Source organism: Pelophylax lessonae, assembly GCF_965119305.1.
Source record: "Pelophylax lessonae genome assembly, chromosome: 7".
Taxonomy (NCBI): domain Eukaryota; kingdom Metazoa; phylum Chordata; class Amphibia; order Anura; family Ranidae; genus Pelophylax; species Pelophylax lessonae.
In genome coordinates this window covers 194,240,555-194,259,539 of record NC_138774.1, presented here as the reverse complement: position 1 = coordinate 194,259,539, position 18,985 = coordinate 194,240,555, and the positions used below count along the sequence as shown (strand labels likewise).

Genomic DNA, 18,985 nt, shown 5'->3' with positions numbered 1-18,985 from the left:
GGGCAAGAGAGTGCTCTTACCCCCGGTGATCCCCTTAATCAACACATCCAAGGACTCCCCAAAAAGGCGAGACCCATCATAAGGCAGATTGGCTAAGGTCTTACGTGAAGATTGGTCCACCGACCAACATTTCAACCAGACCAGGCGGCGAGACAACACCGCCACGCTGTGCACACGTGCAGCCAACGGAATCAGGTCCAGGTCCGCATCACACAGATACATGACACCCTGGTGGATCTGATCCACCATATCCAGGGTCGCCGGCGAGGCCGAGTCGGCCACTAGGACGCGCCTAAGCATCTGCGTCCAACTTGCGATCGCCTGGGCCGCCATGAGAGAAGCAAACAGAGCCTTAAGCATAGAACCCGTAACAGAATAAGTATGACGGGCAAGAGACTCCAATCTCCTATCCGTGGCATCACGGAAAACAGGGGAACCCTCTGCAGGAATCGCAGTGGCTTTGTTCAAAACCGCAATTGCATGATCCACTGGTGGAGGCACACACCACCTTTCATCAGTGGCAGGCGAAAAAGGATAACGCAGCTTGAATTTACTCGGTACCGCAAAAGGCTTGCGCAGATCGCGCCATTGATCCTTAACAGCGCGCTGAAAATCAGCATTGCAGGGAAAAACCTGCGGCGTCCTGCGTTTCCTCTGCGTCCCATAAGCCGCCAAGGCAGCGGGGGGACACACTTCGTCCTGCAAACGCAGCGTTTGCTTAATGGAAGCAATCAACTCATCCATGATTGCAAGCTCTTCAGGCGAGCCAGGGGGAGAATTATCAACCCCCTCAACTTCAGCCTCCACCTCAGACCCCACTAGATCAAGAGAGGAGCGGGACCCCGATAAGGAGGCCCCTGCCAGAACAGCCCCATCACCTTCACCCTCAGAATCAGAGGAAAGAGCAACTCTGGGCCTTTTAGTAGATTGAGCAGCCACCAGCATTTGCACCTGAGCAGCAAGGCCAGCCACAATAGTGGCTAAATCCCCCCCTGGGGGGGAAACAGCGGTCCCCTGGCTTTCCACCAATACTGTAGGAAATTTGCCCTCCTGAGAATCCATCGCCCCTGTAATGCCAGACAACCAAGGGTTAACTGCCCCTTTTAAGCAAGCGCGGCAAGCGCAGCCCACCGCACCACACTCAAGCACAATGAGACCCCCACAGGGAATATGCAAACTGAACACAGGCAATGGATAGCAAGAACAGAAGGATAAAACCTGAGGAGACCCTCGCCGCTGCTGCTGCCTCGATCGGTGTTCCAGGAAAGAGGAAGTGATGCTGCCAGGGCGCTTCTATGTAAGCCTATGGAGGCTACAAGAAAATGGCCGCCATGCATGTAAACCATGCGGCCGGAGCGGGTGTAGGCAAAATGGCGTCGTTTGGCGCCGAAACCGCCGCTCCACAGTGCATTAAAACACACATTACATTCCAATATCAGAATACATGTCAGATCGCCGCAGCGATCGCCATATAGTGCCCAAACATGCCAAAAAAACATGCCCCACAGCACACAGCTTCTCACACTGACCAGTCTGACACACACAGTGTCATACAGCTCCCCCCCCCCCCCTTGCAGCCCACAGCATGCAGCCGAGAGATAGGGAGACAAGCAGTGTGAATAGAGGCAGGTTACACAGTCCCAGACTGACACCCCCCCAGACAGACAGGTCCCCACATAGATACACTTACCTCACATGGCGTGGGGGACCCGCACAGGCGAACAAGCCGCTGCACATGAGGCAGGGAGAGTCGCAATTCAAGACGCACAAAATGGGGGTTAAGAAACCGCACAGCGTCCAGTGAGGTAGCCACCTCACCAATCATCCCTGCACCGAACAGGGATGGGTCGTTCACTGTGCCAGGAGCGTTACCTGGCTGAACGCTCGATGGCAGACTGGGAAGCCACTGACCCACGACCTGCGACCAGGGGGATCAGCCCGAGACCCAGTCCGCATGATCCTCTTCGTCCGAAGAACTAACTAACGCTGACAAAATAACAGCTAAATAAAGGTAGAGAGAAAAACTCAAACAAAATATTAAAAAGAAGAAAGAGTCTGGGACAGAAAGTCCCAGCACAGAGAGAGCCAGCCACTCCTGACAAGCTAGACATTAAAACTGAGATATGGTTGCAGGAAGTAGGAGGGTATTGACTGAGGGGACCACCCCTTGAGGGTGGGATATGTTAAAGCTTTATTGTTAACATATTCTGTTGCCTAGCTACTCCTTCGGAGCAAAGTCTAATACCCCATATGTGACGAATATGAAGAGGCGGCGACTGTCGGAGGACGTAAGAGAAAATAGATTTTATAAAATACAGTTGTAATATATACTAAGTGCTTAAAAGTTCCACTATAGGGGAACTTCTGATTTTCTGTTAGGGGAGAGAATGATCAGAATTACAGTGGGTGGAACGGATGTCTCTTAATGGACTCCAAGAAAAGGATTTTACAGCGAGAACAAAAATCCTAATTTGCTTTGCCATCTGTTGGGAAACACAGGGGGTTTAACCTTTGGGCCATCAATAAGCAGTCCCAAAAAAAGCATGGGCAACAAATCTCTCAGTGCTCGTTGACACGTGTGTCCATACCATGTTTTTATTCAGCATTTTGTAAGCCTCATAACCGCCCTTCAAAAGCCTGCCCTGAGTGTTACAATGGCACCACACAGTGCTGTTGACGTGTTAGTAAAGCATTTGAAGTGTTAACCGGGCATTAAGGGAAGAGACAGTGAAAGCTTGTGTATCCCAGAATGCACTGGGAAATCGAGAACTAGGAAAGAACAGCTTTAGATACTTCCCAATAGAACAGAACAGCCGAGTTGTAAACACCATTTCTTCTGTGTACAGGCAAAAGCATCAACCAAGGGCAATAATGCCAGTGCCAGGCAGGAGCAGCGGCAATGAGCATTATTGCTGGTGGCGATGCATTTTGTTTCAGCAAAGCTGAGCTGGACCAAGTCAAGTGTCAAAGCGATCAAAGCAGACAAATCCATCTTTTAGAATGTAAACTAAAAATGAGGGCCTTCTGATTCTTCTTCTATTGAATTGTAATGCAACTGTACTGATTGAGGTTGTAAAGCGCTGTGCACACTGTTGGTGCTATATTACATAAATCCTATATAATAATACTACTATTAAGCTTGCAGAGAATTCACAAACATGTCTGTTATCATACCACAACCTACCCACACCTCAAAGTGGATAATTTCTACATCAATTCAAGGGGAAGCACTTCCCACTAGAAATGCAACACTTTCATGGGTATTTAGCAACAATTTTTTAAAGCTTTAACGCATGGGTGTCCAACCTTTTGGCTTCTCTGGGCCACATTGAGTGTAGAGAAATTTTCTCAGGCCGCATTTAAATATATACCATAGTTAAGGTATACAAGTAATAAAATGCCAACACGCACCCCACACTAATTTAACACAACTAGAGCAGTGGTTCCCAACTCCGGTCCTCGGGACCCACCAACAGGCCAGAATTTAAGTATTACCTTGGGGAGATGCAGACTACAATACTGCAATCACTGAACAGCAAATGAGATCACCTGTGATGTTATTTAGTTATCTTACAAACCTGGCCTGTTGGTGGGTCCCGAGGACCGGAGTTGGGAACCACTGAACTAGAGGATGATCAAATGAAATGGAATCCGTATACAGACATTTACTTGTTCTGAGAGATATTAGGAACACTAACCACTTCAGTGATTTGACGTGGTCATGGAGGTAGGAGTCAAACACTGCACATGCTCGCCTCCCCCCCCTCCCCTCTGAGGCAGCCTCTGCCTACCGTTAGTTGGAAGCCGCTGTGGCCATGCCCCCGACCCAACTTCATTCCTCCCCAGGAAAAAAATAAATAAATTGGCAGGGGTCAGTTGGCCGCATTGCCTGCGGTTCCGGGCCACATGCTGGACATGCCTGCGTTAACGCTTCAGAAACACAATACTATAGGAGTGTTAACGAGCATTGCTTTGTTCGAGCCCTAATGCCAAGTACACACGAAGAGATCAGACAAATAACTGTCAGTTTTTTTAAATCTCAAACTGAAAATGAAGTTTCTTGAAAATTCTCGTGCAACAGAATAAAAATTCCGAAGTGATGTAATGAGTTGTATTGTTTTTTCAAACAACTGTACTGATTATTAAAAATCGTACAAAATATTTTTCCATGCTTGTCCGATCAAATAATATTGGATGAACAGTTGGGATAGTCTCTCGAAAGCTCTGTACCAACTTTCAGATTATCGAAGGATCGCTTTAAAAGCTGTATTTTTCATTACGATTTTCTGATTGTGTTTAGGTCCTTAAGGCCCCTTTCACATGAGCAGTGCGAACGGGTCCACCTGTCTATTTTCAGGCAGACTTGATTGTACCCTCAATTCTCCTCTATGGAAAGGCAGATGTAAAAGGATGTGTCTGTTTACACCCGTCTACCACCAATCTGATCAGATTTAGCCCTGATGGCTATTTTTTTGGAATGTCCACCTGACTTATTGGAATAAAGTCTGGACCGATTAGCAGTTGTGTGGCACTTCACTTTCCATCGTATTTTACATTTCACCCCGCCAAAGAGTCCTATGTGGATGTGGAGGTCCCTGTGAACATAGATTAGGTGAGGAAGATTCAAATAAGCCTGACACTAACAATATGTGTTCCAGGTTTCAGATCAAAGGCACCAGTATGGATACCGATTAAAACACCCCCAAAACCACTAGAGAATCTATGAGCTGGGCAGCAGGGCTTACTCCTCTGTTTCTTAGTGAAGACATGCTCTGTGCAGCAGTAATGCAACAAGCCTCAAATGTGAGGCAAGGCCTTAGATACTTTGAAACCCAAGCAGCTGGTGCTGATCGGGGTTTAGGCAGCCAGGTCACTAATCAGGTAGTGGAAACAGACTGGAGCTCAACGTGGTTCTTCGCGAGCTTGAGCAGCAGTGGGATTGTGCTTCCTATAGTCTGAATGTGCTTGCTTTCCTCTCTCCCAGCAGATCATGTCACCTTTGGTTCCTGAGCCCTTAACGTTAGTAGCTGGTGAAAATTTTAAAAGGCACTTAGTGGTACAAAAGAGTAAGGCAACTCCTTGTGCTTTATCTTGATTACAGATAAAACTGGGGTACCCAAAATGTCCATAGGTGATCATTTAAAACCTTTAACAAGTCCTCAAATTAGAGCCCTAGAAGTATTGCTCCTATTTCAATGCTCGTGGCAATGCCTGATGTTTTTGCAGTTACTGTTTACGTACACATGGGAACCCTACATACACATTTGTGTGTGCACAGATCGTCGCTTTTAAAAAAACATTTTTTTTAAACGTACCACACATGTAGTCCTGAAAACTTTTGCTAAATCTCTAGCTGAATAAACGTTACCAAGATCACAGTTGCTACTGCAACTATGAGCTGGTTTTAACCACTTGAGTTGCAGGCTGTTTTTAACCACTTTATGACCGCCCCACTTACATTTACTGCGGCAGGGCGGCCCTTAAGCGCAAAATCAATTATATATATTTTTTTTAAAGGCTCTAGGTGGCATGTGCCTCCGAAGCCGCGTTCCCGCTGTGGTTGGACACAGCAGGAGCCAATAAGCAGGTCCAGCCGGCCACCTGCGATCGTTCAGGATTATGACAGAAAGGCGGTCTTGCCTATGTAAAGAAGGCAGACGGCTGTTCTGTCAGACTAGAGATCTTGTGTTCCTACTGATCAGGAACACAGATCTCTCTAACCCTCTCGTAACCCTTTGATCGTCCCTGATGTTAACCCCCCTCCCTACCAGTGTAATTTATACTGCAACAGTGCATATTTTTAGCACTGGTCACTGTATTGGTGTCACTGGTCCTCAAAAAGTGTCACTTAGTGTCAGATTTGTCCGCTACAATGTAGCAGTCCCGCTAAAAATTGCTGATCGCCGCCATTACTAAAAAAAAAATATAAAGTCCATAAAGCTATCCCAAAATATGTAGCAGAATACAAATTGGCCTAAACTGATAGAAATTTGAGGTTTTAAAAATGTTTTTCTTCTTTTTCAAAATGGTCAGTCTTTGTTTTATGGCGCAAAAAACAAAACCGCGCTCGCCCCCTATTGGCTCGCGGGCGAGTGACGTATATATACACGTCACTTTGCCCAGGAGGGGCTGACCGCTGCCGTGAATAGTCATGCGGCGGTCGGCAAGCGGTTAATCAACCATTGCGGCTTGTACTGTAGAACTACCAAGGGGCTATATTACACAACTGGTGATGCGTGGAAAAAGCAGGCATGGTGGCCAGCGCTTACTAAACAGAAAATCTAGGACACAGCCATGTAAATACAGGAATCAGAGGGAGATTTCCCAGTGACTGCTGTGATGTAAGGAAAAAGAACATATTCAGGCAAGGTAGAAAAATACATTTATAAAAGTGCTGTTACATCTCTCCCCAGAGTTCAGCTTTATAGAATAGGTCAGTGCATTACCCATGTTTTTCATACATTGTCCATTATAGATGAGCCTACCTGTAACGTGTGTTCAATGGCATTTGGGAAGTTCTTTAGGGTACAGATGGGTATAGACTTCTCTGGTGGATCCTGGCTTGAGCTGTAGGACTCGGTGATGAAAGGTATGACAACCTGGACATTCCCTTTTGTTCCTAACGTTCCAGATTCCAGAAGTGGTTTTCGGTAGTAGACACAGCGACGGTCCATATACATTCCTAATTAACACAAGACCGAGTGAGGGAAAGCATTCAGAAAGTCCAGCTGCAGTGACATTCTAAACCATATAGATCTCCATTTAAATGGCTTTAATACTGTAATGTGCTTGTTTTAGGCTCCAACGATTGCAGGTAATTTTAGAAGAAAGGAGGAGGAAGGAGGCCCACACACCTCAGGATTTTTGTTACTTACCATAAAACCCCGTTCTCTGAGTTCATTGACAGACACAGCTTCCCTTTGTGACGGATAGGGTTTTATAGCGCCACCTACCAAGAGTAGGACGCAAGAAAACTCAGCCCCCTCCTATAGTCAGTCCTCTCTGCATAAAACCCCCCGATAAACAGCATAGGCAACCAGTTCATAATAAAGCAGTGTCCGAAGCAAACTCCAACAGAGTGCTGTGTCTGCCAATGAACCTGAGAGCCGTGATGAGCCGGAGACTAACTACAGGATACTGCACCAGACACATCTGGCAATCTTCAGAAGTTTTACGCTTTCCAGCTATCTTCTGGATTGTCCGCTTATTCCCATATTCCACTGTGGATGTGCTATGAATAACCTATGCCGTTCATTACCCACTTGGCGCAAAGTCACGTACCTGTACATCATTCTGCTTCAAGTGGTTGTACCGGAGTGATGACTGCAGCTATAACCCTGGTACCCTTTTTTAGAGCCGATGGTCGGCTTTCTTGCGATAACCTCCAATGCGGCTAAGCAGCTCCTTGATTGTCATCACAAGCAGCGAGAAGGGACAACCCCCAGGGGTGCCCCACCCGGGCTCATCCCACCAGTAGGCCCAAGCGCCCACGACATCACTTCCGGGTTTACTGGAGCCTTAAAGGCACCAGATTAAAAAAAAAAGTCAGTAATCAAAAACAACCAAACTTGGCAGTTTGAATGCTGTTAAGTGCCAAAGGAGGGATTTGGGGTCTTGTATATAGCTCCAGAACATTGGACAGTTGAGCTTCCCCCGGAGTCCAGCAACCTTGAGTCGAGAGAAATCTACTTCGACAGAATAGCTTTCTGCAGAGTCCTTGAATGGAACTGCCCATACAGGACTGCCTCGAAAGGTGGATACCATCAGATCCAGAGCCTGCATGCAAGATCACAAGGTAGACCACTGGCAGTACAAGAGTATTCTGACCATAGTCCGAAGCTTTTCGAGTTTGTCCGGTAGGAAAAACACTTTGGCCTACTCTGGATGCCTAGTCGAGGTCAAGGCGGACTAACTTCTCCGAAGTTCAAATTTAATCTGGAATCCTGCAAGAAATGTTAAACGATATGGACACGGTTGAGCAAGTCTGATTAAGTCTCTGCTTGCAAGATCAAATCATCTAGGTACAACCCCTGGCAAAAAGTATTGAAGTCACCAGAAAATTCTTCATTCAATTGTTTAATTGTGTAGAAAAAAAAAAAAAAAAAAAAAACACGAATCAGACATGCCTCATAACTATTTTCATTTAACATTCCCAACTTCTGGCTTTAAGAAACCCTAAAAAAAAAAAAAAAAAAAAAAAAAAAAAAAAAGGAGAGAAAACTAGTCAATTGCAGCTGTTCTTGCAGATCAAGTAGAGGAAAAAAATGGAATCACTCACTCAATTCTGCGGAAAATTTTATGGAATCATGGAAAAAAAAAAAAAAAAAAACGGACAGTGTTGCACCACCTCTGGCTTTTTTTAACAGCTTGAATTTTCTGAGGCATGAATTTAACGACAAACTGTATTCTTCATAAATCCAGCTCCAACTTTCTCTTATTGCAGTTACCAGATCAGATTTGCAGGATGAAGCCATGTCATGGACCATTTTCTTTCATTTCCACCATTGATTTTAAATTGGATTGAGGTCAGGACTATTTGCAGGCCATACCATTGACATTATATGTCTGTCTTTCTTGAAGTAAAGTTTTTACAGCCTTTGCCCTATGGCAAGATGCATTATCATCCTAAAAAAATGTTATCACCGAACATCCTTTTAAATTGATGGAATAAGAAAAGTGTCCAAAATCTCAATATAAACTTGAGCATTTATTGAAGATTTAATGACTCCTCTCCCCCGTACCTTTACCTGACATGCAACCCCATATCAATGATTGTGGAAAGTTGCATGTTTTCTTCAGTCTTCCTACATTTCATTGGAACGGCACCAAACAAAAGTTCCGGCATCATCACCCTGCCCAATGCAGAGTCTGGATTCACCACTGAATATCACTTTCATCCAGTCATCCACAGGCCAGGATTGCTTTTCTTTAGCCCACTGTAACCTTGTTTTTTTTTCTGTTTAGGCGTTGATGGTTTCATTTGGCTTTTCTGTATGTAAACCTCAATTTCCCTTAGGCAATGTCTTTCAGTTCAGTTACAGACATTGACTACAGTTTGACCATTTTTCCCTTATTTTTTTTGTTGTGCATTTGCTGTTTTTTTAGGCATTTTGCATTAGGTTTCCTATCTTGACGCTTTGAGGTCTTCCTTGGTCTACCATTACGCATCCCTTTACCAACCTTCCCATTTCATTTGCAATTGGTCCAGATTGTATACACAGCTGAATGGGAACAACCCATCCAGTGATTTTTTATGTTCTTGTGAAAGTTTTAAAAACCCTCTCCTTTGTTTCAACTGACATCGCTCGTGTTGCAGCCATGATTCATGTCAATCAGATTGGTTTAACAGCTCACCAAGGTGTGCAAGCACCTTTAACTGCAGACTAATTAGCAGATGTAATCTGATGCAGAGGTTTGTTTTAGAACTGCAAAGTAAATGGTGATTCCATATTATTTTCCTCAGAATTGAGGGATTCCATATTTTTGTCCTCTGCTGCCTGTACTGCAAAGACAGTTGCAATTGACTACAGTTTTCTTTTAAGTGTTTCTTGAAGCCAGAAGATTGAAAGGTTAAAATAAAAATAGTTTTGAGGCATGTCTGCAATTTTTTTTTCTACACAAACAATTGAAGGAACATTTTCCAAGAGCGACTGTACTTTTTGCCAGGGGTTGTACCGAATCACAGCAATCCCCTGGTGTTTTAGTAAAGCAAGGGCTGGGGGTAAATACCCGAGGAGTCTAGAACAAAGAGAAGCACTACGAACCGATGCGGGTCTCCGATTGTAAAAGCACAGGAAACACTTATGCCCCAACACAGATGGGGATGTGAAGGTAAGCCTCCTTGCTATCTAGGAAATCCTCCAGATTTAGAAGGGCCACCACTGATTGAATGGATTCCATATTGAACTTTTGAATCGGCATAAAAGGTGTTCAAGGTCTTGGAGGTCCAGCATCGGGCAAACCCCATGCTTCTTGAGAACCATGAACAGATCAGTGTAGAAACTAGGAAACTGTTCTGGTTATTATACCAAAACAGTTACACCCTGACACAGCAGGACCTGCGTCGCCTCGTAGAGCTGGAAGGAGCCGGGGTAAAAGGTGAAGATTGGAGGGAAAGAACTTCTCTGGTGGAAAGGAATGAAATTTGATTTTTTTAACTGGGCGTCACCAGATCGCGGATCCACTTGTTGGAAACGAGATGTGTGACCAATGACTCCAGGACAGACACGCCATCTATAAGGGCCGAAGACCCTGAGAGCCCTGAAGGGCCAGCCTCTTCCTGGAGGGGGTCTGGAGTGGTTTTCCTGGCACTCCATGTGAGTGCACAGCCCTGCAAGACGCTACTAGAAAAAGTCTCCCAAGGGTATAGGAGGAGAAGTAAACCACCCCCTGAACCACCAAGCACAGCAAGAGAGGTACCCCAGGACCGACTCGCCACCAAGGAGAATGCCAGGGCTGCCAATCCACAGGTGTTGCCCCCATAGCCAGAAGTGTGCCACAAGGAGTGCCCTGGGACTGCCTCAGATATCAGCCCCAGCTCTGGAGTTAAGGTATGATGGACGCTGTTGCATGGCCTTAAGAGAAATGGTCGCCGCTTCATCCCCAGTCATCTCCCCTGCAAAGCTATGCAAAAAGGTCTATCGCAAAGTGGCTGCCGCTGCAGAAATCAAGGCAATGTCCACTGGCCTATAAGGAGCACACAGTCTATTTTTTGAATATAAAAAGAAAAGCGGTGTCCCTCAATGAACAAAGAGAAAAAAATTGAGAGACAATGAGCCTAGAGGTCTGCCGTCTCCTTTACCAGTATGGTTGCAGGACGGGAGGTGTGACAAGAGTACCCATATACACACACAAAGATTGAGGCTGCAAGTGTGTGGTGACAGGGAACCGCAGTTCAATCATAACCCAAGATAGGAAAAAAAAAAAAAAAAAAAAAAAGTTCAATAACCTGGAAACCAAAAAGCCCTGACACCACCAGAGGTGGGAACGTCAGAAGGGTCCTTCAAATTCAGGAGTAAGCGCCCACAGCAAATCTCCAAATCAGGTGCGACATTGATGAAGAGTGAGGGATGCTTACAGTGCCTAGTGTCCTTCCTCCTATGGACAGGATTTAACGTAATATTAAAGTTTTTTTTTTTTTTTTTTTTTTTAAATTCACCTCCGGACCGTCCCAAGTACCTGTACTGTGGCAGGGTGGCCCTTCAGGGTGAGGTGAAATCATGTACCTGTACGTCATTTAAATTTCCAGGTGTGCATGCCCTTTGTGCCTGCCCGCTCCCGCTGTGATTGGACACAGCGAAAGCCAATCAGCAGGTTGGCGAACATTCCAGAGAGAGGCAGAACAGCTGTCTGTCTATGTAAACAAGGCAGATCGCCATTCTGAGAGAGAGGAAGATGGAGATCTTGCGTTTCTGCTAAGCAGAAACACCGATCTGTTTTCCCCCAGTCAAAGCACTCACTCCCTCGCCCTATAGTTAGAAAGCACTCCCGGGGAACACATTTAACCCGTTGATCGCCCTGTTAACCCCTTCCCTGCCAGTGTCATTAGTACAGTGACCGTGTATATTTTTTTAGCAATGATCACTGTATGGGTGTCACCAGTCCCCAAAAAAAGACCACTTAAAGTCTGATTTGTCCGTCGCAATCCCGCTAGAAGTTGCTGATTGCTGCCATTACTAGTAAATAAAAAGGAATAAAATAAAAATTCCCCCCCCCCCCCCCCAAAAAAAAAAAACAAACCTCATAGTTTGTAGATGCTATAACTTTTGTGCAAGCCAACCAATATACGCTTATTGGGATTTTCATTTTTTTTTTTTACCAAAAACATGTAGCAGAATACATATTGGCCCAAACTGATGAAAAATTTAGATTTTTTACTTTTATTGAATACGTTTTATAGCAGAAAGTAAAAAATGTTTTCTTCAAAATGGTCGGGCTTTTTTTGTTTATAGCGCAAAACATAAAACTGCAGGTGATCAAACACCACCAAAAAAAAGAAAGCTCCATTTGTGGGGGGGAAAAAAAGAGGCACCAATTTTATTTGGGTACAGCGTCACATGACCTTGCATTTTAAATTAAAGCAACCCGGGCTGTATCACAAAAAAATGGCCTGGTCATGAAGAGGGGGTAAACCTTCTGGGGCTGAAGTGGTTAAAACAACATGTCATACTTATCAGCTCTGTGCAATGGTTTAGCACAGAGCAGCCCCGATCCTCTTCTCTGATCCCCCACTGGCGCTCCTGCCAAAAAACCTTCAGCCTTTAGAACCACTTTAAGAGTTCCCCGATTAACCATTGTAGAAAAGAATTTCTTCTCGACTTTCAACATTACCAATTAAGGGTTTTTGTACTTCTTTGCGTTAACCAATCAATTTCATGAATCCAGCACCTCATTATATAGCGAGCTTATCACCATTTCAGTTACAAACGCTTCATTCCAAAGTGCGAGTTTGCTGTATGGAGCCTAAACATGTTAATGCGATGGAATGAAACACCAGTATGTACAGGTGCCTTGAAGTTCCTGTCATTAAAGGGGAAGTCCATCCCAACACTAAAATCTTTACATATAAAGGCATTCCCGATCTATCTAGCCCTTTAAAGAAGTCAGTATACTTCTTTTTTGAAGCCGCTCCAGTCCGGGCCCACGCTAAGCTGTTGGCGATGGCTTTGCTGGGTAGGGGGGTGCAGAGGAGGCACCTGACAACAGAAGCCCCATAGTAACTCTATGGGTGACATCACTTACTATTCATTTCACAGCCATTGTTGGCTGTGTCCTCTGCAAAGCTTCCGCCGCTGGATCGGCTTCAAAAATGTATACCAATTTCTTGCTTTACGGGGTTAGAAAGGTTAGTCTTCGATCATGGATGCCTGCCTGCAGATGTTGCGATTTTAGTGTAAGGGTGGACTTACCTTTAAAGTTACCAGCAAACATCAGTAACTTCTGAGACAGCTAGCCTACACCTACAAAAACCTTTAAAAGACAAAAAACCAACAGGTGAAAGCTACACGGTGAACAGCTCCTCCACTGTTACAGCAAGGGGCTCACTTTGCGATAATCATATCAAACAGAAAAAGCTTGTAATGATTAAAAATCACTCACTGGCATCCACATTATCAAGTGCATTGGCTACACCATCTAGTGCTTCAAAGAAATCGTCATCATAAACTTTCTCTGTGTCTGGTCCCACTCTATTCTGGTGAGCAGTGACATTCAAGTCAGGATTCATCTGTTTGACGGCCTGTGCAGCAGTTTCAGATTTCATTTTCTGTTAGGAGACAGGACACATCGATTACATACTGTCATTTTATTGGAACATAATTCTTCAAGTTTAAGGTTTCTGAACTATTTTGGTAAACTTTTATAGATTTTTTTTTTTTTAGCATGTACCAAAAGGGTTAAAGCTGCAATTTGATGAAAACAAAAACAATATGCCAGCAGATAAAAGGATAAACCTGCCCTTTTGCCCCCACTCACCGTAACATCCCACGTTCGGAAAAGGAACTGTCTGTTCAGGTTAGACTTTTCTATGGTGTCCATGTCAGTGACTGTAATCTCTCCGCCATCTTTAGTCCCCAAACCAATCATAGCAAAGTTTTTCAAAAGCTCACAACCAATGGCACCAGCACCAACCTGCACAAAAAATACAGAAAAGGTTAAAAATAAATAAAAAAAAAAAAAAAAAATCACTTTCAACAATGAATCTATTGTGACAAACATCTACATATTTGAAGATCTCAATCCATGTTTTAACAGCTTTGTGGTTTCAATATCCTCATCAACTTAAATACATCTAGACTCTAGTCTGAGGAACAGGGATACAAACAAAATGGTACATTAAAAGTGGTTTTAAAGTCTAAACATTTTTTTTTTTTACTTTGTGTTCCCTACACCAAGTTAAAAAAAAAAAAAAACTCTACTTCGGTAGCGGTATGCCCCCTCAAACCCCCCCCCCATATACTTACCTGAGCCCTCACTTGATCCAGAGCTGTGCCCCTCTATAGTGGTTCTCCCAACTCGCTCAGGCTTTGCTGAGGTAGCAGGAGTCATTATCTCCCACAACTGTCAGTCAAATCCCATGATGAGGGAGAGCATGGGGCCGTGCTGTCTATGAACACAATTCCATAGCACAGAGCATGGGGGAACCTCATCCTACAACACGTAAAAGCAATCCAGCGGCTTTTTAGCTGCTAGGACTGCTTTTACACTGCAATGCATTGCTGGCAAAAAAAAAAAAAAAAGAAGATAGATATCAGGGTCTGGACTGCAGATATAGCCCTGGTGTAACTGCTTTACCTAGAAGACATATGGGAACATCCTTCTGGGGGGGGGGGGAGGTTAGGGCAACACTCAACATTACTTGTAGATGAATTAGACAAAAGTCCAAAAGTGTTGAAATAATCTCAGGGGCAACTCACCAAGAAATACCTCTGTTTTCCAAGCTTCTCTTGTAGCTCAGACCCAAACACAACTATCTGTCCATCGTAGCGACAATTTTTCTGTTATGGAGTAAATAAACAGACATGTTAAAATCCTGAGTAAAAAGAAGGGTTAGTTGTCCATAGTCCACTAATGATCTTTGAAAGCAACAACTAATGATCTTTTCAAGCAACTTACAGGGCTGCAGTTTTCCTCAGTCAGTATGGCATCCGCGTTTTCCTCTGGCAAACACTCTAAGGCATCAAAGTACAACCACTGCATAACCGGCATGAACTTCCCTGAAAGTGCCTGAGGACAACAGGACAGTCAGCAAACCCAGTAACTGAAGAACACCAAAAAAGTAGTCATAAAATGCACACACTACCTTCATGGCCTCCTGTGCAGCAAGCCCCCCGATAAATGCATTCATGGGAGCCAGGTTTCCAAGAGCCTGGAAGGATAACTTTCTCAGCAGATCCTCTTTTAGCTCTTCCTGCTTTGCTGATCCGTTTAAGTGCTGATTAATGTCTTTGGTAATAGCCAAAACTTCATTTGCATCAGCCTTGAAATCACCAAAAAAAATAAAATCACATATTTAGACAAAAAGAGCTTTGATACCCTTTGTGGTAAATGAGCAATAAATCGCAATTGACACTCACCTCATTACGAGGCTTTGGAAGTCGGCCATGCTTCTTCTGGAAGGCATGAAGGCCCTGGAAGCCTAGGTGCAATTGGGACGGGCGGTCAAACTTGGCAAAGTCTGTAATCAGAAACTCTGGTTCCAGGAGGGACTCCCGCATGGGTTTCTGTTAGAAGATGAAAACGTAGTCATGGAAGAGCCAGTGTACAAAGGAGGCGAGGGGGCAAGGGAGAGCCAGTGTACAAAGGAGGCGAGGGGGCAAGGGAGAGCCAGTGTACAAAGGAGGCGAGGGGGCAAGGGAGAGCCAGTGTACAAAGGAGGCGAGGGGGCAAGGGAGAGCCAGTGTACAAAGGAGGCGAGGGGGCAAGGGAGAGCCAGTGTACAAAGGAGGCGAGGGGGCAAGGGAGAGCCAGTGTACAAAGGAGAGGAGGCGAGGGAGAGCCAGTGTACAAAGGAGAGGAGGCGAGGGAGAGCCAGTGTATGAAGGGAAGCGGCATGGCAGAGCCACCACAGGTAGGAAATAGTTCTCAGCCCGTGTGCACAAAACTTACAAAGCCAATCTTTTTTGGCATTTTGACTTGGCTGACAATTCCCCCACGAACATAGTCTGAGAAACTGGTTGTGTCGCAGATGCTGAATGTGTAAGGTCCTAAAACAGAAGAAAAAAAGTCACACTTAGAGTTAGAGAAAAAAAAAAAAAAAGAAAGAAAGGTTTACCCCATATCCGACAGATTTCAAACCATACAAACACAACAAACTTTGGGAGTGGACACACTAGCAACTACTTGTTATCTACAGCTTTGGATCCTTTTTCCTATCCCAAAGTCCCTGTTGCCAGCGCTTTTTTTTTGCACAAACTTTATTTGAAGTGTACAAAATAGGGATTTTCTCCCTGCAGCCGCTGGCACTATCTAGGGGGGGGGGGGGGGGACCTCAGCTATGCCCACCCAGCATCATTCATTCATAGAGTTCTGTACACTGACAGTCTTCAAAAGCCTGAGATTGCAGCCGCAATCCACTGATCGTGGGTGCAATGCTTTGAAGGCTTCTTATAAAATAATGCACATTTTGTTTTACTTGCAAAAAAGTTTTATTTTTTTTAACCACACAGGTGAACCTATCTTTTAAGTCCTAGTCTACTTTATGCAATATTTGTGCATGAGACTTGTTTTTTCCCTGTGCAAAAGATTTCTGTAATGAGACCAATCACTGCAGAACTGTTCAGCTGCAGGGTGACTGGCTTGGTATCCTCCCCCCAACCTTCAATTTTTTGCAGAGAGCCTGTAATGGGTGGACTCGCTGGTGCCTGGGTGTTCTGCAGAGGCTATGTACAGTACAGCATTGATGTTCCATCTGCTTTTACATGGTCATATCTGAACTTAGGATGACATTTGGTGCACACAAGTGGATTTATAACCTTTGTGACTAATTGGGAATATATTTCAATTAAAGTTTTTGTGCCTGAAGTACAGTTTTAACAATGCAGGGAGCTAGGGGGCTCACATCTCAGAAGATTAAAAATATAGGAGAGAAGTCTATAGTTCCAACATGGCTTTCTAGACTTAGATGCAGTTCTCACCTAGCACTTTGATTTCCACGGGCTCGCAATTGTTCAGCTCTGTCATGCCTTGTATTTCTGTGAAAGTAACAAAGTCACCACTTTCAAAGCCGTGACGAGCCTCATCTAGGCAGGTGACAACACCGGGGTTATCCTGGAAGGCAATAATATAGATTAACACAACAAACTGAGCTACCTCTTGTCACTGGACACTTAAGTAAGCTCCAATAATAAAAAAAAAAAGTTGGTCGTTTCCTCTTTGCCCTGCATAATCCTGGGGGGGGGGGGGGGAATCTTTGACTACAGATAATTAAATAGAAAGAAAATACACAGAAGTTCTGGTGTCTGCATAGCAAAGAGGCAATGACTCCAAGGTTGTGTTAGCAATAGTCTCAGTGAGCTCTCAGAAAGCAGTAGCAACAGCAACCCATAACTATATTATCCGAGAGCAATTGGTCCTATCAGAATGCACATTGTTCCAAAATCAAAACTGAATTGTTGAATACCTTTGTTATCATTGAAATCATAGCGCTCAGTGGTTGCTCTCCATTAGGATCCAGCACAACAAATTCCTTTCCAAAGTCACAAAACAGCTGCCTGTAAAAGAGTTAAACAAAAAAATTATATACCCAAATCTCTCTCCATTTATATCCCAGTTCCTGACAAGACTTTATTGGAGTAAATTATTTTGTCAAGTTTAATAGGCCTTTAATTCTTTGATTTGGAGAATATTCGCAGCTTGCAACTTCAACTAAAGCCAAGATAAAAATAAGCATCTTAAAAAAAGTCTAACTGTACTGGGGACTACCCAAAAAATAACTATTTCCTTCACAAACCGATTAGCTTGCTGGGTACGATGAATAAACTGTATGTAGCTGAGGCTACATAAAGTATACAGAGCTGTGTTCTGGCAACAAGACACATACTTTAAGCTCCCATTCCCGAAACAAAATTGAGCCAGGCGGATTATTGTTCAGCCATTCACAGGAAGCGCTGTATTCTATCAATGAATACAAAGCTTCCTCTGACGGGATAAGGCAAAGCGGCAAGAAATGGTCCAACTCAATTTTGTTATGGGAGTGGGACAGTCCTTGTACCTCTCTGCTGGAACACAATGTAGTACATAGCTGAGACATACAGGTTATAAAAAGTACTTTCAGCAGGCACATCTGTTCGTGAAGCAAATAGTTCTATTTGGGCCAGCTCCACCCAAGCTATTTAACCACTTGCCGTCTGCTCACTAGAGCTCTACTGCGGCAAAGTGGCTCTTGTAGGTCTGACGACGTAGACCTACGTCGGCAGACACTCCCCCTTCTCGGCGGTGCGTGCGCGCCGCCGGAGGCTCGCTCCCGCTGTATTCAGTCACAGCGGGAGTCGGGCCAGGGGAGGAGCAGCGGCGATGGCCGCTGCTCTTCCGATCGTCGGGGAATCGAGTCTGGAGATCCGCCCGCCTGTGTAAACACAGCGGGCGGATCTCCTAAGTGACAGGCAGGGTCAGATTGCAGGGTTCAGCTTAGCTGAACCTGCGATCTGTCCTTGTGTCACTCAGTCACCCCCCCCCCACACGTCAGTAAGCACCAGGCATACATTAACCCCTTCCTCTCCAAGAAAATTAACCCCTTCCCTGCCAGTGTCATTTTTACAGTAACAGTGCATATTTATAACACTGATTACTGTAGAAATGTCACTGGTACCCCCAAAAGTGTCAAAAATGTCAGTCAAGGGTCCGATCTGTCCGCCGCAATGTCGTAGTCCCGCAAAAAAAAAAAAAAAAAAAAAAAAAAAAAAAAAAAAAATCGCAGATCGCTGCCATTACTCGTTTAAAAAAAAAAAAAACCCACCAAAAATGACAGAAATCTTTCCCTTAATTAGTAAACGCAATAACTTTTGCGCAAACCAATCAAAATACGCTTAACAAGATTTTTTTTACCAAAAATATGTAGCAGAAAACAAATTGGCCTAAAATGATAAATTTAGATTTTTATATTTTTTTGGGGGGGATTTCATATAAAAAAAATGTGAAAAATATTGTTATTTTTTCAAAATTGTTGCTCTTTTTTTGTTTATAGCGCAAAAAGTAAAAAAAAAAAAAAAAAAAAAAAAAAAAAAAAAAAAAAAAAAAAAAAAAAAAAAATCGCACAGGTGATCAAATACCACCAAAAGAAAGCTCTGTTTGTGGGGAAAAAAAGGATGTAAATTTTGTTTGGGTACGGCGTTGCTTGACCGCACAATTGTCAGTTAAAGTCGCACAGTGCCGAATCGCAAAAAGTGGCCTGGACGTAAGACAGAAAAATCCTCCGGTGGTAAAGTGGTTAAAAAGGCACAGTAAACTAAGATAGGCTTTTAACACCTTTCACTGATTGACACTCGTG

General features: G+C 44.1%; 1 protein-coding gene across 3 annotated transcripts in view; it reads right to left on the bottom strand.

The window, feature by feature from the left end:
- UBA1 (ubiquitin like modifier activating enzyme 1) overlaps positions 1-18,985 on the bottom strand; it is a 75,855-nt gene that overhangs the window by 11,508 nt on the left and 45,362 nt on the right. For all 3 annotated transcript variants that reach the window (XM_082262819.1, XM_082262820.1, XM_082262821.1), the window contains exons 7-16: positions 17,120-17,210; positions 16,635-16,767; positions 15,607-15,704; positions 15,075-15,221; positions 14,801-14,977; positions 14,614-14,724; positions 14,415-14,495; positions 13,474-13,629; positions 13,099-13,264; positions 6,486-6,682 (exon numbers count right to left, since the gene is read on the bottom strand). In XM_082262819.1, coding sequence (XP_082118945.1) covers positions 6,486-6,682; positions 13,099-13,264; positions 13,474-13,629; positions 14,415-14,495; positions 14,614-14,724; positions 14,801-14,977; positions 15,075-15,221; positions 15,607-15,704; positions 16,635-16,767; positions 17,120-17,210 — 1,357 coding nt within the window. The remainder of the gene's footprint in view (positions 1-6,485; positions 6,683-13,098; positions 13,265-13,473; positions 13,630-14,414; positions 14,496-14,613; positions 14,725-14,800; positions 14,978-15,074; positions 15,222-15,606; positions 15,705-16,634; positions 16,768-17,119; positions 17,211-18,985) is intronic.